We start from the raw sequence: 23,954 nt of genomic DNA, 5'->3' as shown, positions 1-23,954 counted from the left end.
ACACAATTCATTTTAAAGTTATATATATACCGAATGGCAAGTCCTGAACAAAGCACGAAATTCCCACAGCAATACCATGTACTGAAACTTCCTTCCCATCTCTTTTTCTCTCCCCTGCAGCAGTATGTTTTCTCTGCCTATACAGAATCACAGAATAGTTTGGGCTGAAGGGACCTTAAAGACAACCTAGGTCCAACTCCCTGCCATGGGCAGGGACACCTTCAGCTAGACCAGGTCGCTCAGAGCTTCATCCAACCTGGCCTTGAACACACCCAGGGATGAGGCATCCACAACCTCTCTGGGCAACCTCTTCCCGTGCCTCACTACCCTCGCACCAAAGAACTTCCTCATAATATCTAATTTAAACCTACTTTCTTTCAGTTTGAATTAATTCCCCTTTTGCTGTCACTACATGCTTTTGTTAAATGTTTCTCTCTGTCTTTCTTGTAGGCTCCTTTCTGGTACTGGAAGGTTGCAATTAGGTCACCCCGAAGCCTTTCCAGGCTGAACAAACTCAACTTTCTCAGCCTTTCCTCGTACAAGAGGTGCTCCATCCCTCCAGTCATCTTGGTGACCCTCCCCTGGACTCATTCCAACAGGTCCATGTCTTTTTTGTGCTGAGAACCCCAGAGCTGGATGCAGCACTCCAGGTGGGGTCTCACCAGAGTGGAGTAGAGGGGCAATACAAATATCCAAGGAAGACCTTAGTTGCATTCTGAAAACGCTGAATATTTTGACAAATGGTGGTATGACCTTATCTAGTAAAACAGAAGTTCTGTGAAGGAGAAAAATTACCAGCTGTGCAATCATATCACTTCCATACCAAGTCACACACCTGTATACAAAGTTTATGCAAAAAAAGCACTTCAGAAGAACAGTGAAGGATCGGCGAGTAATAAAGCTAAGAGTGCAGAACGAAGGAAGCAAATAGATTGACAACCTGTTTTTTACGAGAGTTTCAATAGTATGGCTTCCATCTGGTTAAGGCAGTTGAGTGAACTGAACAAGGCTTTCCAGGAGGGAGTGCTAGCAAGCACTGAAAAAGATGAAGAGAAGGGAATTCTGAAGAAGTTTGAATCAGAGGTCACAACTCAGTTCTCAGAAGAACAGGGCAAGGAAACTTGAGAAAAGTTCCAAAAGCAAGTACCTCCACTCGCACTAAGGAGCAAGGTTGACCTAAGCTTCCATGTGAATTTATGAAGGAAGAGCTGCTCCCAGAAGCCTACAGCAAATATCCTCTTAAACCACATGCTCGAGTGCCTCGCAGTGGATGAGATGGACTTGTGTATGTGCTTTGAATTTGTGAGTGCTGCGTTTCTGCAGCAAATATTTCACTCCTCACCTCTCCTTGCAACCAGATGCTTATATATTACTGAATGCTACTGCTGCCCTCTGACTCTGATAACTACATACTTCCGGGTTTGTTTAAAGACAGCAGTTGTAAACAGGAGAGAAACAGTTGTAAACAGTCAAGAAATGTTTTATTCATAGGGTCGAAAGAAGTGAACAAAAGAACGTTGCCAGCAGAAAAGAGTGCACCAAAAATGTCTTGGTTGGGACAGGCTACTGAGGAACTCTGATAACACTGACAGGCTACTGAGGAACTCTGATAACACTGAATAGTCATCTTTGGGTAGATTCAAGAACTGCTCTGATTCAAACTGGTTGTCTAGAAGTATAACACAAAAGTTTAGTTGTACTTCGTATTTTTTTGGAAACACTATTAGGTATTTAAGGCATCTAGCGATGTGCATAATGATGGACATCTCTGGAAGACATGAAAAAAATGCAAATTAAGTTTGCCCATTTCTTCTTTTTATTGAAGTTGGAAATATTTTAGCCTGAAATCCTGCAAATTCTACTGTTTTGGGCTATGTCACTAAATCCTCTTAAAAGCACAATACCTACTTTCACAGAGGAAATCAGACCTTCCCACTAGCAAAAGGTAGTGTTTCCTCCACCAGTAATAGCCTATCATCTAAACATTAACACCCCCCCACAGCTCAACAGTGTTTCAGAATAAATCTGAACACGAGACAAGCTTGGGCAGACTTCACTAACCCATAATAAAGTACAAGAAATAAATCTCAGAGCTGCCCCTAGGACAGAGAGTTCATTTGCATCATGAGGTTTTACTTAATGCATGTGGGCACTGCAGTTCCACCTTACAAATCTTTATTATCCCTTTTAAATCCTGCATAAAATTTATGAAACGCTATCATGACTCTTCCTGTGGTTTTAAGATACAGCCCATGATTTTCAAAATTACCTACAGTCTTGCCCTTCTAAAAGAATACTGCAGTGTGTACCACAAACCTGCAAAAAATTCAATGTCCTATAGCACAAGAATTTCTCATAAAAACTGCAATCTTCTTCAACTGCAAATGGATTTCCAGACTGATGAGGAATATTCTGCTACAGTGAAATATCAAAGACATCATCCTGAACAAGAGCAGTACCACCATATTGGACCTTAAATGATTTAAAAAAGAACAGAGGAGACCGGAACCTTTGCCTTCTCTGTCTGGCAGAGGAGATTAGACAAAATTACTACAATCTCTGTGCTAAAATACCATCACTAAAGTCTTATCACTTCAGCTTGATTCTCTTTTCAAGGTTTTTAAAAGCACTTAGCATTTTATAATTTAAACGTTTAAAATTCTACAGAATATACTATTTTTGATTTATACTTTTGTATATTAAGGTTGTAAATCAACAAGAAATACTGATACAACTTTCTTTAGTGTGCCACATTTTCTACTTGAATATCCCCCAGAGATTTTGCTGAACCACAATTAAGCAAGATTCATATACAGGTAAAGAGTCAATGCTGTGTTAGTTTATGATGAGTTTCTATCTCTTGATTATGAAACCCAGGGAAACTGGCACGTACCGTTTCACAAATTTTAAACTGCATTTTTATCCTCATGTTACTGTATTTGTCTGAAAAAGCACATCACATGGCTAAGTATTCATATCTTTCGTTAAGGTCTGTGTTTGTACCTACATGTTTTTACCACTAAAGTGTTTAAAAGTGTTAAAAGTACTTTTTAAAGAATTTCCTCATTTTTACCTGTATATTCTGATTTTGATTATGCTCATTAAACATTCCACATTTATCAGTACTGGCCCTATTCAGCCGTATTCACTTCTCAGTGTAGTACGGTCACTTTGGTTTAATCTGTCTAAAAACTATTTATGATACTGAAAGACATATTACACCTATTAAGAAGACTAAAGCACAATTTCTTCAAGAGCACTGCTCATTTGAAAACACACAACAGATGGGAGCAATAAAACCTTCCCACTAAAGAAAACATTTTGCAGCTATAGTATGTGTTTCTACATACTCTATTGCCCACCTACTCCTAAATACACATATTACAGTCTTGCCATACACTAGCCTTCATTAATTACAGAAAAAACACTGAATCTGATACAAGTTTAATACCTGCTTCATGTATGCATAGCACATGGTCTCTGCAACCCGCTTTCCTTCATCATAGCAGGCTCTTGGACCTATTGGATTCACATGGCCCCAGTAATCCTCATTTTGAGGGTGAACTTCAGGATCTATGGGGAAAGAAAACCATCTTAAATGAAGATCCATCAAAAGGTGACTTTCAGTAGATCACTCGTGTTATACAGTTCAACAGCTTCTCTCTGAACTATGCTTTTAAAAGAATCTTACATTTCACACAATTCCTTAGAAGTGCACTCAATGGAACCATGAAAATGACAGTAACAGAAGATGCAACCCTAGTAAGATGACTACAAGCAAACAACAGCCAAACGCTTTCCCCGAAAGAGTGTGCAAACAGAGGGTTAAATTCAACTCTTCTCTGCAAAGACAGACTACCTCAAGGGCACCAATACAACTGTTACTTAATGTACTTCAGAGGAAACATTATAGGTTGTGTAGGTAGCACTTTTTACTGTACTTAGAAAAAAAGAAATTAAAGCATATTCAAGTTTCATAAAATAAGAAACAAGGAAAGAAAAATGGACAAAATGGAGAAGTACTGTATTTTTGAAGAGAGTACCACAATGTACTTGTTATGTTTTTTTTCTATTTTATCCTAAGCATTTTTACTAGTTAACACTGGCCACAATCAGGTTAGACAATCCCTTGGTTTGATCCAGTACAGAATTTCTTGATTATAAAAAACAAACAGACAACAATCACCTAGGAACCTTGATGGTATGTGCTTTATATGCTTGAAAAAATACAAACACTTTGTTAAACTTCTCCCCTTTGCTGCCTGTGTGGCTGTATCATTTTTACTGGATTTGAAGTTTGCATACAATACTACAAAACTTTCAAGTGTTACAGGTTAACTTTTGAAACAACCTTGACAGTCAGTTCCGATTAAACTTTCCTGTTTTAATGCTGCTCAGACACAATTACAGACGAATTCCTGCCATATGAAAGCCACAGAGCAATGGTAAATGCAGAGAGGTTTTACGTGGTTATAAAAAGCTGTAGTAATCTTAAAAAGGCCTCAAAAGATGCTGTGATGTGGACGGTTGCTCCAGTTTTCTATGTCCTTTCTGACAGAGGCAGTCCTACAAAGCACTTGGAAACTCTCTATGTAACACACCTTTGGGAATTCCAAAGTTTGGAGACTGCTAATAGATATCTTCTGACTTTATTTTCTGTCCTTTATTTTTCATCACAATTACTTTGCCTGTTTAGTCAGACTATAATCTGAGTAGACTGCTTCCCTGCAGTAAGAATGCTGCACATGCTCAAGCCACTTATCTGGCTGGTCAGTCATCTTAGTGATCTCTTGCTTGGATATTTGCTTTGAACCTTCTTGACTGAAGTTGCTCCACCAAAAGTGGAGCATCCGGAGGTGCGTTCTTTGTCCTTCCTCACTTCTTGCTCACAAAGCTTCCTATAGTCTAACACAGATGACCACTGTTTGTTTGCTTGTTTGTTCTTTATAGTCTAGACTCTCAAATCTACTCAGGTTGAGCAGGTGACTGTGCTTGAGTATCCCCACTAATGCTGCAACTCTGCTATTACCAATTAGGCAAGAGTTCACAACAGCAGGAAGCTTCCCAAATAGGCACATGGTCTGTCATACACCCCAAGGAAGTACTTAGGATTCTCGCTGCATCCAGTCAGCATTGTATCTGTCATTCTCTCACTACTTCGCTTCTAACAATACAGGGAAGATGGAGAGATATAGCACTGCTGCTGAACACTACATTTTAAGAGACATCACAAGAACCTGCACTACCACCCACTATTTTCTTAGTTTGGAGGTTACATCCTTGTCTCTTACACATCAGTGATTGCTAAATCTTAACAATACAATTTGTGTCTGGGAAAAGATATGTATATTTACTACTGAAATGATCTTTCCTCTCAGGTTTTCATTACGGCATTTGGATTTTAATTAGAGTTCAATGCACAGTTTCCCCACAAGCCTTTCAGAAAAAGAGATGTAAACCAGGACACAGGAAAGGTATAAACAACACTCCAAGTCTCCTGCCACCACTTGTGACTAGAGACATAAAGCAAACATTGTAAATACCCTTCTCACATTTTGAAGTGTGAGAAGTACATCTGATAAAAAGGCAAGCTAAGACAGTGATGAAAATCTATCATTCTGACATCTGCCAAAACATTTGTAAATACCCTTATATACAGTCATATCTAAAAAGCTGTAAACGTTGTTTTATCCTTCTTACCTCCATATACCTCTGATGTAGAGGCCAGCAGCAGCCGTGCTCCAACACGTTTAGCTAACCCTAAATTTTGGGCAATCGAGAAAGAAAAACACAATTAAGAGCAAGTGCAAGAATCTTTCAGTCACATTAGCTGTTTCAGTGTGATCCTGTTTTACATGTTTTTAAAGAGAATTTCATTTCACTGGACAGATCTAGCTGTAAATCACACCCATAGCTCACATTCCCAAACTAGAAAACTTAAAACCAGCAGAGTAGCACCCACATGTGATGTGTTTGCTTCTGGGACTAAAAGTTGCAATGAATCAAGATCCAAGAACTTAATGTATTACAACCTAAATAAAGGCCAAGGAAGCATAAACCACTTAGGAAATTAGGATCTTGAAATAACACACTATATTATGATTACCAAATCCTTCTTTACATAGCTTAAAGATAAGCTGTGTAAAGACTCTGATAGAGAATAACATATTATAGGACAAGAATCAATAATTTCTCTTCTATTATGTCCCTTTAAACTGCCTGGATGATCCTACCCATCAGTTGAGATTATCCCTACACTCCATTTCAATGACTTTCTGGTCTCCAAGTTGGCATGGCAAATCAAAGTATATGCCATTTACCTATGCCATTCTGGTACCTCAATAGCTTCTAAATCACTTAATTCTCTGAGTTGTACACTTTGGAGTATCACTCAGATGAGAAACTCAGCTGAGCTAATGCCCGTGAGTCTTTTTGACTCATAACAACTCTTAGGATCAGTGACACACAGATCAAGCTGCAGCATATACCAAATGGATCAAAGACGGAAAGAAAAAGTAGCAAATGCTTGAGGTCTTCTTTTCATAGACCCATTCTCAGCATAAAACCTAACAGACAAAGCCGAAAACATTGCCTTGTAATTATCTAGCATGAAGCCAGACACTAAACATTCTTTCAGAATTTGCTAGCCAAGGCATGCACAAGAGGGTGCAGTTCCACCTAGTTCAACATTTGCTGTGGTGGAAAGGAACAGTCACTCATGGCAATCATGGGAACATTCCACAGTCACCAAAGTGAAAAGTGCAGTCGTGAACAAAACCCTGCTATAAAATAACACGCTCTTAACTGTTCCTGGGACTTTTATAATTACTGCACACTCCATAGCCAAGTTACAGGCATGAAGTTCTTGTGCTTTGACAGCCACGTTATCAATGTTCATTTGTAGATATATTTAAAGGAAAAGTACAAAGACAGTAAAAATACCCCCAACCTTATTTTTCTTAAAGAAACAATTTTTTAAAATGTACAACTCATCCACTCCATCCTCCCCTCTCCCCAGCAACTCTGTCCAGGTTATATTATTCTAATCAAGTTAAGTAAGAAAAAAAATTCCACTTACCCAGCATGTTTAATGTCCCAATAGTGTTGGTCTTTAATGTTTTTATAGGATTATACATGTAATTTGGAGGAGAAGCAGGAGATGCTAGATGGTAGATCTGGTCCACTAGAGAAAAATGGAGGGGGGGAGCATTATTATTTTCCCATTAACATACTAAAGGAGATAGCATTAGAGTCAAGAAACAAGTAATCCTCTGCATTTCCTAGCACAGGAACTCAATACTTCCTGTGTTGCTACCTACAGATAATATGTATGGAAACCTGTTGTAACCATTAGAAAGACTTAATTTTTAGTAAAACAAAACCTAAAGCATAATATATATCTCAACACTGCTGACAAGACACAGATGACTGTGTTGGTGTTCACACTTTCCACTTGTAAAAACTTTACTTAGGAGTATGTCAGAAATGTTTAGAAGTTGCAAAAGTATTTGCAACAATCTGTTACCCTCAAGTTTTTAAGTGACTACAAGCTTCAGAATATTTTCTGAAATGGAATTTGATGCAAAAATGGTAGAAATATTTTTGTAATACCGTGAAGAACCATTTGGAAAAATAAATATTGTATTTTTATTTCTAAACCATTTGTCAATGAAATATTAATGGGGTTTGTATCATATTTATATATTAAATATATATGGTAAGAAACAGGCATGTAACTTTTGTCCTTTTTTCCCTATGATGATGACCTTTGTTCTATGCTATGCTTTGTACAATACAGCATTTTAGCTTTAATTAAGAAAACAAACACACAAACCAGAAGCCAACACAGATTTCAGTGCCCCTCCACTCCCTGTTATGAAATATAATTAACCTACACACAAGTCAAAATTCATTGTCTGAGACAGGAATGCAAAGGTTGAAGATACTACAGGGAAATAAGGATTTTTTTGTTCAACTATAATGAAAACAAAGCAATGAAAATTTTCACAGTATCCGATATTCAAAAGCTCAACCTGCAATCTGTTCATAACATGACTGTTGTAAATATGTAAATGTCTTTTCTGTCCTCTATGTAACATGAATAACAGCCAGTCAGAACTATGTGAAAAAACAGCTATGGATAAGCCAAAAAAAAAAATTACACATAAGATCAAATGAAAGATAGTGATGTTTAAGAAAAACAAATTCCCTACACCAAGGTCAACCTAGAAAAGCAATCAAAAGGTGACAGAAGAATTAGAATGGCAGGACAAAAGAGAGGGAAAATACTTCCTTCTTTCTATTTCAAAAGAAAAGTAGTGAGGTTTTTTTTTAAGAAGACTCAGTATTGCAACCTGACAGAACCTGGAAAAGTCAAGGCCAGGTGCTATTCTGACAGAAGAAAATACTGCATGGCATAAGGTTGTCTTGTCCTAGAACAGAACACCATTGGTCAAATAAATGTTTTTTCCTTTTAGTTATTTCCTTAGGTGTTTTATTATTAACAAGCAGTAGCAAATCACAACATTAAAAAATAAAGCTGTATTTTGACCACATATTGATTTCTCTCATCCCTCTGTTGGGTTTAACTTTCACAGTATCTGTGACATAATGAATGATCTTCTCCAGTTTTAAATGAATTTTACTACTAAAAACAGGGTAGAAGCACCCTCGACTTTCAAATGAACATGTTTTTTTCTTTTTCTCCATTTAAATATAACTATACTTGCTTACACAACACAAGCTGTATATGAGTTACATCTAGTAGGGAAAAAAAACCACAGAATGGTTTAGGTTGAAAGAGACCTTTAAGATCATCTAGTTCCAACTCCCCTGCCATGGGCAAGGACACTTTGCGCTAGACCAGGTTGCTCAGAGCTCCATCTAGCCTGGTCTTGAACTCTTCCAAGGATGGGATTCCCACAACACCTCTGGGCAACCTGTTCCAGTGCCTCATCACCCTCACAGTAAAGAACTTCTTCCCTATCTCTAACCTAAACCTACCTTCTCTCAGTTTAAAGCCATTACCCCTCGTCCTATCACTATATGAAAAAATAAAAAATCAAATACAAAGTTATCCCCTGCTCAAAACTATCTGAGAACACTGAAAAGTTAGAGAAATGTACTTCCTGTTGAAGACTTCCCTTCCTTCCTGATTCTCAAATTTCATTTGACAAAGTAAACAAACAATCCTTTGCTTTCTGACCTCTCTATCTAATATAAAAAAAAGCACAGAATTAGAGCAACAGCATATGTAAGTGGCTTGATTTATCCATGTGAAAGGCACAGTTTTCAATAGTCTATTAAGCAATAAAAGAATTAAAATTAGTTAAAAGTCTTCAAAACACAAACCTCCTTCATATTAAAACATAACATCCTTTGTAAGATAAGCACATGTTCTGATAACAATGCTTTAAAAATACTGGCTAAATTGGCATGGTAAAACATTTAACCTACTTTCCTTCTGAATCCTTAATGAAGTGTGCTTGCACATAATGTCAAGTTTTTCTAGATTAACTGCTGTATTTCAGCCTACTGGGCAAGCTCAGTTGCTGCCTTCTATGTAACATAGCTCAGCTAAGTGCATACTAGCTTATCTGTAGCAAGTATGTCAAAGTTTACCCAATGCTGCAGCCCTGCATTATTGGCATCACATCAGAAATCCGGCAATAACAAATTATGATTAAATTTTATTCACTGCCTAAGTTTACAATATCAAGAGTGACCAAAACAAGGAGAAATTATTTCAAGTCAAACCTCACCCCAGAGAACAATTAACTACCAGCATAAATACAGGATGAGTTTCTAAGGCAATCTGCATGACTACCACTGCAAGTTTTACTGTCATGATAGAATAATGGTATTTGTCAGCATGCTCGAGCAGATGCCACAAAATGTATCTATCTCTTATATGCTGCTGTGCTGTCTTTGGTCTTCAGGTGTTTACCTCTAGAGCAGAGATGAACAGCTGCCTAAAAGATGTCAAAACAGCCCAGAAAGCTAGAGAGATAGTTTTGGCAGCTGTGTAACATTGGTGAGGATTTATTCTCACATAAAAAGGTGCGGAGAAGTACAATTTCATGTAGCAAATCTTCTGCTATTTGTTCTTGAATTAACAGAAAACAGTATTTCCAAACACTATCAACTTTGGTACGGCATCAAGAGAAAACCTGCCACACAAGGCACCTATAATAACAACATAAATAGCATCCAAAGACTGCCTGATGCAGTGGGACTTGGAGAAAGCAAGCTCTCAGTTCAGGCTTGATTCCAAGCCCTGCCTGCATTGCTAATGCAACTGAAAATTTCAGGATTTCTGTCTGCAACTTGAAGCTAATTAATTGCTCTGCATGATGAAGAGTGACATGGAATAATTATTCCTTGCTTTGGTCACTATTGACATTGTAAGCTTAAGCAGTGAATAAAACTGTAATCAATTTTTGTGCTGGGGAAATAAAGCAAAAATGTAGCACGGGGTAAAGTTTAGTTGGTCAGTTAAAGTTTGACATGCCTCCTACAGATAAGCCCTGAATATGAATAACTTGACTGACTCAAGTTATGCCCCTGAAAAAGTATCCCCCTCCCACAGCCTAGTACTGTCATGAAAGCGAAGAAAAGGGCAGGCTGGAAGTTGGCAAAAGGAATGCTTAGTGAAGCCACTGAACACTGTTCGCAGACAGCAGGTAATTCAAGAACAGTGGCTCAGAAAAATGAACAAAGCAATAGTTGAAGTCACCTGCAGCCAACTCAGAATTGAACTCTGACCTGAGCTTCATGCTGTTTCTACCCACCTATTCCATCATAACCTCTTCTAAATCTAGTCTTCAGCAAGCTGTGGTGAAATTTTTGCAAAGTGAAAATATCACTTCAAAAGCATTTTGGTCTGTCAGTAATTTACTGCCTAATCCTAGTCTGTCGAAGCAGTAGTGAACTCTTTCCTGTCTCCCTCTCCATCCACTTAATTTTTGCTTTTTTTTCAAATACCTGCTGAATTTTTGACAATCAGCAGCTCCTATAAGAGGGCTATAATGGCATGCGACAATTCAGATAAACAGGGTGAAAAGCTACCTTCCCTTTTGCCACACAAGGATACAGCTAGGTCTGTGATCATATAAGTGGTCATATAACTTAGTTAGAAACAAATGTATATAAATACAAAGACCCAAAAGTTTCTTATAATCTTCAAGTTTATTTATTTATAAACAAAAAATTAAGGGTAATGAACAGTGTTGAAAAAAAAAGAAAGGAAAGTGAAAACACTCTTCTCCTTTTACTCCTTCAATTTCTCCTTGTTTCCCAGCTAACGACTGCTTTAAATGAAATAAAGAGAAGGAGCTGGGGGAAAACCCAGGTTTTCCTTGCCAGAAGTACAGTCTTGGCTGTCTCATTATGGTTTGCCTCAATATGTATTTTTTCCCATATGCACAAAGGCAAAAATAGAACCCTGTGCTGAAAAGGTTCAGCAAAAGCAGAACTAGCAGAGAGACGGAAGATGGGGCATTTGTCAATTGTCAGATGGCCATCTTCTAGATCAAAGGGATAGGCAGACAAGCAGTTCCAGGACTTTCCTTCTTGCCCATTAAGGAATCTTTAGTATATCAAGCCTTAGACCAATGGAAAACATCACTGTTTTTCAAAAACATTCAGAGAATGCTGGACATCTCAGCAGGGTGAAAAGACAAGTTTCTCCTGCAAACTTGTCACATTTGATCCATCAAACTGACGACGTTGAGACAAGAACAATTATTTCTCCTTCCACCTTCTCTCTATGAACTGTCAGGTCTAAAAAATATCTACTATATTTTTGTCTCAGAATTTCATCAGGCCAGCCAGACAAAGTCACCCACCTAGCTTGGCTGACAACCTTGTGTGCTCTAGCACAAAGCTGACAGTTATTTAAGACAGCAGGAAACTTAACTCTGTTCCAGTCATAACAGTGGAAAGCTATCCTAGCTACAGCTTTTCACAGGATTAACTGTTTGGGTGCCTGGGACAGTAGCTACTGGAGGACAGAAAGAAATGCATCTAGTTATTGACCTCCACACCTCTTCCTTATTGCATGAAGTAAAGAAAAAAAGTCTTACAGCATTTAATTCTGCCCACCAAGATGCCTTGAGCTAGCTTTGCAAATAAATCAGTGCATTATTTGAAAATAATCACGTGAATGGTTGTGCAAAGCTTTACATAGGTAAGTAAGGACCATAAAAGAACAAATGATAACAATAAAATTCTGAAAGTTTTGTATGTAACTCATATTGGGATTAGAACACTCTAAACCATTGGAACACAGCAGCAAGTAGTTTACCAAGCACAGGATGGCTTTTGTTATAATTTTGCTGGAAAAAAGGTAAAAAATTAAATTCATTTCAAAATAGCACAGACACAGAAGATGGCATAAACATTCAAGTCAGGTATACAGTGGCAAATATAGAAATCTGTGCTCAACATAACGTTTAAGTAACATATTGGAAAATAAATAGCAACTAACACTTGTCAATTATGCCCTTTTCTAGGTGAAAAGCTAAAAAAAAAATCCCTAAAATTTAGCATACATGGAATCTGCAATACCTAAATCTGGACATGAATGTTCAGTCTTATGTTTTCCTTAATGCTAAACAAGAATGATCAATATAAGCACTCACTTCTACAAAATACTGCAATTCAACTATCTTCCTTCATATCATCTTTCTTTATTTTCTAGCCATCATATTGCATGTGTTCTCTATGTTTCCTAAGTGATTGGTAAGGGAGGAACCTACCACCTTTCCTATGCCAGGAAATGACCATTTTCAATTTCTGCCTTCAACACATGTCATAGCCCCAGAAAGGACTAAACGGGTCACTAAGTCCACTAAGCACCTGCATCCATCACTATATTTGCTAGTCAGGAAGCACTAAGCAGAAAAGCTTTGATCAGAAGTGCACAAACAAGTTTCTACAGCCTGAACATAAAAAGAGCTATGCCAATTCCATTACTGTAGGTCAGGCCAGAGATACTGACACAGTGAAGCGAGACATTTCTATTGCCCCGAACTAAAAAGGATTACAAGTAAAAATAATTTCTCTGATGTCAAAAATGCTGTCTGTAACTTCAGACAAACTAGAATAATTTCATAAAGGTTTACCATATTGCTCATACTGGAGGAGTTTTGGAGAGCTTCACTCCAGAGACTAAGGCACCACTGCACTCAGCTCTGGATAAACAAAATTAAGCAGCATATGTCCTCTACCTTACCGTAACATTCCCTAACTGAACAACCTAAAACCACCAAGTTAAATGTACTAAGTATCTGTCAGAAAGAACAAAGGCTAGGAAGGGAAAAATTTGGAAGTACAGAAGAAAAAAGAAAAAGGAATGTACTGAAGACACTCCCTATGCCTCTATTTGTATGCTTTCAGTTACCTGTGAGATGCCTTGAAGATACTGAGAACACTATTTAGTAAAATGTTATCATCCTGACTTCAAGGAAGCCATAGACTATTTTTTTGACCAATTTTGTGAGACTGTTGGTTTTAGCCTTAAAGTCAACTCAGACCCACAAGCTAGCAAAGTACTTATAACTAAAAGTTTTTTGTAGTCACAGTCAAGCAAATGATTTAATAAAGTTCTATAGTTATTTTACTTACCTATGTCTGTAACTAACAACTGCAACACCTCCTGAAAACTCTGAAAGCCCATCTCCTCATAACTATATATGCCACATACTTACAGCACTTCTCTCAACTTACAAAATGTGTTTTTGTTCTATCATTTTGAAAGCTTTTCAGTGAAAGTCAGATAAGCCAAAACTACCTTTGCATTCACAACAGTCACTGAAACTAGAGCTAACATTTAAGAACTGTTTTTCCAGAAATGAGACAGCTGGCATGAAGAATTAAAACAAAACAAGAAACCAAGACCAAAACCAAACAGTTTTATTTAATGGAAATAATTGAAGATCAGTTAATTTCAGGACACAAGCAATAAGACAGTTCATCCTTATTCACCACCTACACACACTTTTCTTCTCTGTCATTTCATATTACATCAGGCAGTGTACATGCATTTGTTGTTACAAGTCTTTGAACATCAAAATGGAACTACTCTTCATTACTCTGCCCAAAAAAGAAATAACCTGTTTTGCTTTCAGCTGCCACAGACTGCAATTTTAGAAGTATTATACCAATATTTTTCAAAACATCTGTGATTAGTGAAATTAAATCAGTTCAATTGAGTCAACTGATGTGGAGATTAAGTGCACCTTCAGTAAATATGCAGATGACACTAAGCTGGGTGGAAATGTTGATCAGCTCGAGGGTAGGAAAGCTCTGCAGAGAGATCTGGGTAGACTTATCAATGCGCCACGGACAACTGCGTAAGGTTCAATAAGGTGAAGTGCTGGGTCCTGCACTTGGGTCACAGCAACCCCATGCAGTGCTACAGACTTGAGGAGGAGTGGCTCAAGAGCTATTCAGCAGAAAGGGACTTTGGGGTGCTGTTTGACAGCTGGCTCAATAGGAGCCAACAGTGCACCAAGGAGGACCAACAGCACCCTGACCTGTGTCAAGAACAGATGAGGGAAGTGATTGTTACCCTGTACTTGGCACTGGTGAGGCTACACCTCAAGTACCGCATTCAGTTCTGGGCCCCTCACTTTAAAAAGGACATTGAGGTGCTGGAGCATGTCCAAAGAAAAGTAACAAGGCTCGTAAAGTGTCTAGAAAACATGTCTTACGAGGGAGCTGGGTTTGTTTAGTCTCAAGATGAAGAGGCTCAGGGGTGACCTCATCACTCTCCACAGTTATCTGAAAGGAGGTTGTAGTTAGGTGGGGGACAGTCTATCCTGCCATGCCTGCAGTGAGAGGACTAGAGAAAATGGCCTTAAGTTGAGACGAGGAAGCTTCATAGTAGATACTACAAAAGAATTTTTCATTGTTACTGTGTCAGGCATTGGAAGAGGTTGCCTGGGGAGGTGGCTGAGTCACCATCCCTGGAGGTGTTTAAGAGGCATCTGGATCTGGTGCTGGGTGATACAGTTTAGTGGCTTAGGGGTTACAGTGGTAGTGCTGGGTTGACAGTTGGACTGGATGATCTTAAAGTTCTCTTCCAACTTTGATGGTTATGTGATTCTAAGGGTTTTCACTGTTGACTGGAAAGCTGCGGCATTTTAAGGCCGATGTTTGTTTCAAATTTGTGAAAGGTGTGGCAAAACCAAACCAACAAACAAAAAACTCCACAAAAAACCAAAAAGAAACCCAAGGCCTTAGTGTGTTTACGTGAACTGTGAAATAGTTCAGCTGAAGACATCTTTCAGGTGGGAGAGTTTTAAAGGGAATAGGCATCTATCACCTCACAGAATATTTTTTTAAGGCTTCCAAAGGTGGCTGAAGAAGTAAGAAGAAGAAGAAACACCAGGGGGAGAAGGATATAGGCTATGCATACCTGTCTGAGGTTTTCTTTCACATTTATTCAACTGCTGGAGCTATTGCAGAAAAGGTGTGTGTGCCTAATGGCATTTGATAACCAGACCTCAAGACTGAAAATTGAGAGAGATTACTTGCTTTTTAGAAATCCAACTTGTAGAATGACTACCATCTTACTACATCACCTTGGAAGTGGCTTATACTTTTGTGTGTGTGTGTTTTGGGGGGTTTTGAGGGTGTATGGTGTGGGGGTATTTTTTAAGGTTTTTTGGTTGATTGGTTGCTTTTTTTTTCCAGGGTGGAGGCATGTATGTGCTTTTGGGGTTGAGGTTGTTCTTTGGGAGATTGCATGGCAGTTTTCTGTTTTGTTTGTTTGGTTGGTTTTTTTGGTTTGGTTTGGGTTTTTTGTTTATACACATACTTAAGTATAACTGTTTCACAGTAAAAATACAGACTTCAGGAGCTTAAAATTATATAAAAACAAAACCTAATTTTTTCTACAAATACACTGTCAGCTCTAATGCAAAGGTGGGTATAAACAAGATAGAAATAATTCTGAAGCTACTATGTAAACCAAGTACATTACTTATGACCTACATTTATTTAATCTAAAATTTCCTTTAGCATTTTTAATGCAATTTATTATCCTGAAGTGGATCACAGTAACACCAGATCAAGCATCCATTCTCATTTGTTCTCCAAATAATATCTGTATGTCTTTACACTATGATTAGTAGTAGCATGTGCCACAGTGCTCACAAGTAACTATCTCAGGGAGATTGCAATCTGAAACAATGTAGAGAATGAGGCAGAATATAAGCAAAGGTGGATTTCTGCTTTTTTTTCTGATAATAGAAAAAAAGAGTAACAAGAGATTCTTTTCTTTACAGACCACTCTTCAGAAAAAAACCTGTCTTTCTGTATCAAAACCCCCTATTTATTAGTGTATTAAACCTCTATATAAGAATAAGGCTGAAATGAAAATATCTTTAAAAACCTTAAGTATTTTAAAAATGTAGAATTCAACTAAAATAGGAAAAAAAGGGTTAATATAACTATTTCAGAATTTATTTTTTTTTACTATTTTCCATCTTTCAAGATTCCTAAACTACTTTCATTCCATTAAAGAATTCAGGGCCCTTGTTCTTCTGCTTGAAAAAGCCCAAGTGAAAGCTATGTTCTTGTGCCTTTTCCACTGACATTACCAAATGCTAAAGCAAAGGAAATCCTAGTAGAGGAGGAGAAAGACATTCAGCATTACAGTTAACCAGAGTTATCACAGGCCTAAGAAATAAAATGTGTGTTTAGGTGATTTATTATTGTCTCTGCCCAATCTAGATCACGATTCAAGAATGCTGAGTGCCACTTCACGCCATGGATCAAAGATAATGATGCAGCCAAGGCAGATTGTGCGTAGGCATCACTGTGGAGCTCAAAGTTATGCATCTCGAGATTAAATTCACTTTTCCAAATCAAAAATGAAATCACTGTTCTTTCTAGACCAGAAATGAGGTCTCTATCAGACATAAAACACTGATTACTCTCTCTGGAATTCAACTGTCGAACAACCTTATATGACCTGCCTTAAACAGGACAGCAAATATGCAGAAATTCTCTAGATACAAACCTACTTTTCATCATGTGTTCAGTCATTGCAACTTCTATTGACAAGTAAAAAGGAGAAAATGGGACTAAGAAAAGTAGTATCTGATCTGTATGCAAACTTGTTAATCTGTTGCAAGAACTATCCCCCACTGCCTCACTGGACTCTACAATGAAATCAAATTTTATCATGTTCTTATACTAGTGTATGAAAGTTAATTTTATTTTAACATATAACCATGCCAGCTTCAATTTACACTGTTGAAGGATGAGAAGACATTCAATAAACTACTCACTGAATAACATGTTATAATTTGTTGTCAGCACAAATTGGGGAATTGGTGTCTTAATTACACAGAAGATGGAAAGGCAGCTGAAGCATTTCAGAATTCCCATTCATTAGTGCCTAGTTCGTTGGGCAACAGTATTAGCAATGATGATAATTCTCTGAGAAGGTTTCAGGTGCTATCAGTCAGAAATAAGGTTAGGAAAGCTGACAAATTGAAGTGGTTGGAGTATAAGCTACCAGCACCTGGAGTCAATTTATAAGATCCTTGTCCCATTATCCTGTCTGTAGAAGCAAAGGTTTGAAGTAAAATAACAGGAGTAACTAAAACAGTGCATTGTCAAAACAGAGCAGGAGCATGTGTTTATGCAGGACTGTTCCAGTACTGTTGTCAGGAATTCATCACAAGCTATTACACAAGAGATGCAAGTGCTAGAGATTTTTTTTGTGAAATCCCATCCATTAGATTTTGCAGGAATAAAAAAATACAACTGAGATTCATTTTTTTGTTTTAAAAAAATGAACAACTCTATTGCTACAGAGTTTTAAAAGGATGGAGCAAACTCACCAGAACTGCAGTGTAATTTGAGTAATGCTTTCATTGATTCATTATATACTTATATACTCCCATAGAAGTCTATAAATCCATGTATCTCACAAATACAACTACCTTAATGCTATCTTACAATATGGCATAGTAGTTTGAGGTTTATGACAGTTTAGATGTTGAGCTACTACTTTGAAGCATAATGTTTTTCTGTTTCTTTCCTTGTTTAGGATTGGTGGGTTTTTTTTGTTTTTCAGTTGAAACCCAGGGAAATTTGGTGTTGTTGTTTTCCTGTTCTACAGATTGTAGAATGCCTGTACCTAAAGCAGGAGCAATGTTTTCTACAGAAGACACTTTAGGGAACTAAGGGAAGTTAGCTTCCTCTCAACTGACTGTACACAGTTGCAGGATGCAAGTCTAGGGTAACTGAAGCCCTGAATTAAACCGTGCAGTTAATGAAATATCTGGACTGCAGACTCTGTGTGTAAGCCTGTGCAGGCACACAGGGAAATGGGACAATGGATGGGACAGACAGACTGACCCACTGCCATCTTGCCTTCTCACAAAATCAGTCACATCAGCAATGTTTTAAGATCTCCTTCCTCCCATCCACTCATGAAGAACAGATTTCAAAGACAAAAGCACTCTGAACCTCTCACTCCATAGTGGTCACAGAAAATAGACTAATAATAAACAAAGCACAGAGCTATTACATAGATCAATCCAGAATTTAGTGCATAAATTTCATTTCTTTACAGGCACACATACTTAGAAGGGTAAAGCACAACAAAGTGCAAATACCAAAGCAGAGACAACTTACCTTCAATGTACAGGGGCTCAACGACATCGTGATTTATCAGTTCGAAGTTCTCATGACCAATCCAGTGCTCCACATTTCTTTTCCTGCCCGTAAAGAAGTTGTCCACAACTGTAACCTCATGGCCATCCATCATTAGTTTGTCAGTAAGATGAGAACCCACAAACCCTGCTCCTCCAGTTATCTGCGTTAGGACAGTTGGTATAAATTTCTTTTTCTTTTTACAGAAACACTAGACAAAGTCTACAAACATGAAGACAGAACAGTAGCTTTCAGATCTTTGTTTACTCCAGGGAAAACAACAACAACAACTCCATTTCCACACCTCTTTTTGTTCCAAGATTTACAGTATTCAAAATTTCAGGAGACATATTTGACATGTTTCATCACTGTCAGGCTAGAAGTTCAGCTACCTATTCACATCAACAAAATCTCTTTTTCAGATTACATTATTTTCCTTTTTTCTTTCAAATTGGATTGTGCCCTTTTATGCAACAGCAAAGCCTAAAGACACAAAAAGGTAACAGGAGAATTTTCTGCAAATTCCATTTCCCATAAAAAAAGATGACAGAATGCCAGGTTATTTTTGTGTCAGATTTATAATATCTGACATGTCAAATCTAGCTTTTGTCTTGTATAAATGGAAGACATGTTGGGTGTTCTAAGTAAGTACTGTAAGTTTTCACCCAGAAAGGAGGAAGGAAATTCTTTGAAGACCTCTCATTTGAAATATTTGCTAAAACCAAAATCATTCCTTTTGTGTTTTAATGCATTCATAGCTCACATCATTCTGGACAGAAGAGCTCAGGCAGTTGGTCTAGATGATTTCTGCAGGTCCCTGACAACTGAAAAAGTTCTATATCATTAGCTCTGACATGCAGTATTTGCCTGTCTTGGAAATTTCTGATGTTTTATTGCAAAGAAACAAGCAGAAAAAAAATATTTAAAACCTCATACTCTTGTTCCATTGCAGATGTACAAGAAACAAGAAAGTTCATTATTTTTTCCCCTTTTGCATCTCAGACTTCAACAGTAAACAATCAAAAAAACCCCCCAAAACTCAGTACTGAAGCAGTCAATGCAAGTAAGTATAACAGCAAGTTGTGTGACACATCCAGACAGATCTATCTACAGAAGCAATGATTTTTTTCTGCATTACATAATCTGTTTTCAGGAACAAAGACCTGACAGATCACCAGTCTCAACAAATGGACTTGTAAAGCTCTGTGTGGCATCAGCTATATTATATGACTGCCTGATCAAATTCACATTTTGAAAGTGATTCAGCTGTTGATGTCCATTCTTCAGCTGCAGCGACAACTAACTAAACAATGAAAGGACATGGTGTAATTGTCGAGCAGGAGTCTAATGGTGTGCTACAACAACAAAGTACTTTGTGGAGAGGGATGAGATGCCTGGAGTTCTTTCACTTTGGGTTAGTCAAAGGCTAACCTGCCCACTACCTTGCCATCCACTATTTTAAAAAGCCAGAGCAGCAGATTTTTTTTTAAACTAGAAAAAAGATAAAGGAAAACTACCAAAGACTGAAAAGGGAAAAAAAACCTAAAAAACTCCCATAAAAACTACATCTGTTTTCTTTTGTAAAAACTTGAATGTCCACTTCTTGCATTCTCACACTTGTTTTTCTTATTAAAAATTCAGGACCACCAGTGTTTCAAAGTAACTGTAAGTACCAGTTAATAAAAGAATCATTTAGTTGGCCTATTTAGTATTCTTCTGAGTTTGTCAGGGTTTCCTTGTAGCAGATTCAACATGTGATTCAGTTCCTTGACAAACCTGAAGGAGAAACAGTATTTAGGAGAAGCCCTCTTTGAAAGAAAAAAAAGAATCTCAAGATTCCTACCACGCTGCAACAGAGAGGATGGAAGAACAGGTTTCTGGCAGAATGCTGTGAACAAGGAAAGAAGAATAGTAACTGAGGCAGAACAGTCCTCTGCCAAGTGCCACCACACAAACTATGCATGGAAAACCTACTGCCATAAGCTTATCCTGTCTTGGAAGCATGTTGCAGCCCTCCTGGATGTTCCAAGGGTTTTGGTTTTTTTGTGATGATGAGGACAAAACTTTTCTGTAGATAACCTGAACCTACTCCTTCAACCAAGGCCCAAGGAAATCTCCTGCTGCTACTTCTATTTCCAAGATTGCAGAGAAGGCAAACTCGATGCTTGCACTATATCTTTGGTGCAGTAAAAGAAAGTGTCTTCTTCCCAATCTCCCTTTTGGAAAAAAACCACAACAAAACCAAGCACTCCTTACAGCACTATGCTATACGCAAGCAAACAAACAAACAAACAAAAAGGAAAAAAGAAAAAAGCACAAACCAATTTTGTCTGGAAAGAAGTTTCCAATTACTTTAAACCTGCGAATAGTTTCTATGATAAATCTAAGTTAGCTTTATTAACTTATCACTTCCATAGGTATTAGACAAAGAAATAATTGAAAAAGGAGCTGAATTTCCCCTGGAAAAGTAAACAACTGTGTAAATTATGGTTTTTTTCATTACTTGAGGTTACATTAAAAAAAAGATTATTTATCACTGAAGTTCTTTGTATAACCTTCCTGTAATCACTCATAACAGCATAATTTCTAAATATGACTTCCTGTAAATCACAATGACATATTAATCTACACAATCATATATTGTACATGAATAATTTCCATATCAGAACTGAAGTACCAGCACTTGGGGCTTCATAGGAATTAATAAAAATATTTAATTACTTAGTAGTGCAAATATGCTCGGCAACTTCAGCACCTACTAAAAGGCACAAATATTACTGATAATTATCTCCACTAGAGCCACTTCTAAGTTTGACTATTTGTTACATAAGTTCATTTCTTCTGTCTGCAGTCAGATTCAAAACATGTCATGTATTACATGGAAATCATATTAATTTTTTATTTTCTGCTTTTATCAGTTTACTGTATTCAATTCAGAAAAAGCTCCACCCAACAGACTGAACAAATGCCAACACTATCTTCCATAATATTAACGGAATTCCTTCTCTGGCATATGAAAGCTTGTGGCTTAGTCACTTCAGAGAGCTCAGTAAATGGATAAACCATGCACAACAGGATGAAGACCTCTTTTCAATGAAAGTGACAGTGTCTCTAGTCCCAGCTGAAATACCATCATTACTAGCAAACATCTCCAAACATATGCAGTGTATAAAAAATAATTGCTAGAACTGTTATCTAGTCAAGTCAGTGCTGAGGGTATTTCCAGGCTGGAGCTGGAATAAATCAGAATTTAGGATGGATTCTAGAAAAAGATGCACTATCAACAAAATACAAAGAAAATTATGTACTGAAGTTCACTTGGCTTGCCAAGTCTTGAGAAATTTTGAAGTGTCATGCAAGGTCTACATGTGACCTTTATATGTGGATTTCAGCTACTCAAAACATGGATTTTTATTTCTCATAGGATTATAACAGCAACTCGTAGCAGAACAGAACCGCCCACATGGGCAGGAGGCTTGTGAATGCCCATCCAAGTTGGCACCAAACTAATCCCTGACCATAACAGAGAAGAAATGACAGAACAACTTGTCATTCCTTTTGGCCAGTTTTCTCTTTAGAAATTTAAACTCTACAAAATACGTGGACACCAAAAACCTGTTCACCTCCAGGTCAGCAGAAAACACTCCTATTTCAACTACTTGCCATCTCTGTTGAAATAACAGATTTCAACAAAACATCCAGGATTTTTCAGTGGCAAAGTCAAAGCGAACATTAAGAGCTCCACAGCCTGTTAGTAGCTTTCACTGACACTTTTCCTGAAAGCATCTTCTCACTTACACAGAAAATATGACATTAAAGTTACTTTATTACCCTTGCACATGAGGCACACAATTTAGGAATTTTTAGACTTAAACCTCTCTCTGCTATTCTCTCAGCATATCTTCCATATTCAACAAGGGCACAGAGAGCCTACAGGTCTCCTTCCTTCAGACTGTCACAAAAATGACAGAACATCATTGCAGAATTAAAATAATTTGATAACATTTTTTATGAAATTTTGCAGGAGCAATGAAGATTATTGCCTAACAATGCAGCAAAATCACAATTTTTTAATCTGCATATCTTCAGTGTTTTTCTTAAAATTTTGAACTCAAAGCAAATGAAAGCATCAGGTAAGTTAGGCACTTTAGCAGGGTTTTGTCCTGGACTTTGCTTTTTACAACAGAGGTAGAAGTTCATACTCTATGTTTACACATCTCAAGTAGCTATACTTTCTCTGTCTTCAAAACATGGGAGAATTTTTTCCCAGTTGACAAAGAGAAAAAAGGAAAAATTTAGGCCACAGATAATGTCAAAATTGTTATAGACAGAACTGGAAAGTTGATGTTGCAGCACCATTCACTGAGTTTAAGAATGCCCTGGATGACTACTTGTCCTGACTTAACCTGCCACCCCCTCTTCTACCCTCAAATGCTTATGATGCTTCAAAATAACAGAAACAACTGAGAAGATAACAGAGAGATGAACACTCCCAGCAGAGCAGCTGTTTTTCCAGCCTTATGACTACATTTTGCACCATTTGGTCACACAAGCTTTCTGTCAAGATGTGCCTAAAAAGTCTCCCAGGCTCTGCAAGTTTAAGCCATCTGGGAACACACACAAAGATCCTTTGGCAATGCAATTCTACAATGTTACAGAGGAGTTTAACTGGCAAATCGAATCTCCAGAACAGAGTCCAAGTCTCATGTTCTCACACTCAGCATACGAACAATAACACAAAGTAAGTGAAGCACTACTGCAAACCCTGTGCAACATATATGACATCCAAGGTAATTTACTTTATCCCTTTTCATGTCTTTAATTAATCCTACAAGACAGATTACATTTCACAGAATTATTTGGTTTTTCCCAAAAACAACCCCCAAATAAACACCAACTTACCAGGATTCTTTTACGATCCTTTTCTGATAAAAATTTCACCGGTGGATATTTCTGGGTAAAACTACAGAACATTTCAAAACAAAGAAGAGAAACTAAGTAAGTTTCGGCCCTTCTGATTTGCTAGAATGAATCACTTGACTTCTATTTTTTGAGAGAAGAACTGATGCCAGGCATGATATCACAAGAAAATAAAACAATAAAACACTAACAGCAATTGGACACTTTTTAAAAAAAGTTCTAAAAGATAAACAACCTTCTTAAAAGTTCTGGAAAAGAAAGCAAGTTTTGTGATTTACAGCATTGACTTGGAACACTTCTCCTTAAAATTTCAATGAGAAACTTACAATAAAAAGTTTTAAATCTCCTTAAAGTTTCAC

At 37.5% G+C, this 23,954-nt stretch overlaps 1 protein-coding gene across 1 annotated transcript in view; it reads right to left on the bottom strand.

The window, feature by feature from the left end:
• Positions 1-23,954, bottom strand: part of UXS1 (UDP-glucuronate decarboxylase 1) — a 60,113-nt gene that overhangs the window by 15,896 nt on the left and 20,263 nt on the right. Inside the window, exons 5-9 of the mRNA XM_027640935.1 lie at positions 23,578-23,638; positions 18,658-18,838; positions 7,079-7,183; positions 5,701-5,760; positions 3,452-3,573 (exon numbers count right to left, since the gene is read on the bottom strand). Coding sequence (XP_027496736.1) covers positions 3,452-3,573; positions 5,701-5,760; positions 7,079-7,183; positions 18,658-18,838; positions 23,578-23,638 — 529 coding nt within the window. The remainder of the gene's footprint in view (positions 1-3,451; positions 3,574-5,700; positions 5,761-7,078; positions 7,184-18,657; positions 18,839-23,577; positions 23,639-23,954) is intronic.

The sequence above is a fragment of the Corapipo altera genome, unplaced genomic scaffold (assembly GCF_003945725.1).
Source record: "Corapipo altera isolate COAL_440 unplaced genomic scaffold, ASM394572v1 0, whole genome shotgun sequence".
Classification (NCBI taxonomy): Eukaryota; Metazoa; Chordata; class Aves; order Passeriformes; family Pipridae; genus Corapipo; species Corapipo altera.
The sequence above is the reverse complement of the archived record's forward strand: the minus strand, read 5'-3'. Positions and strand labels throughout refer to the sequence as shown.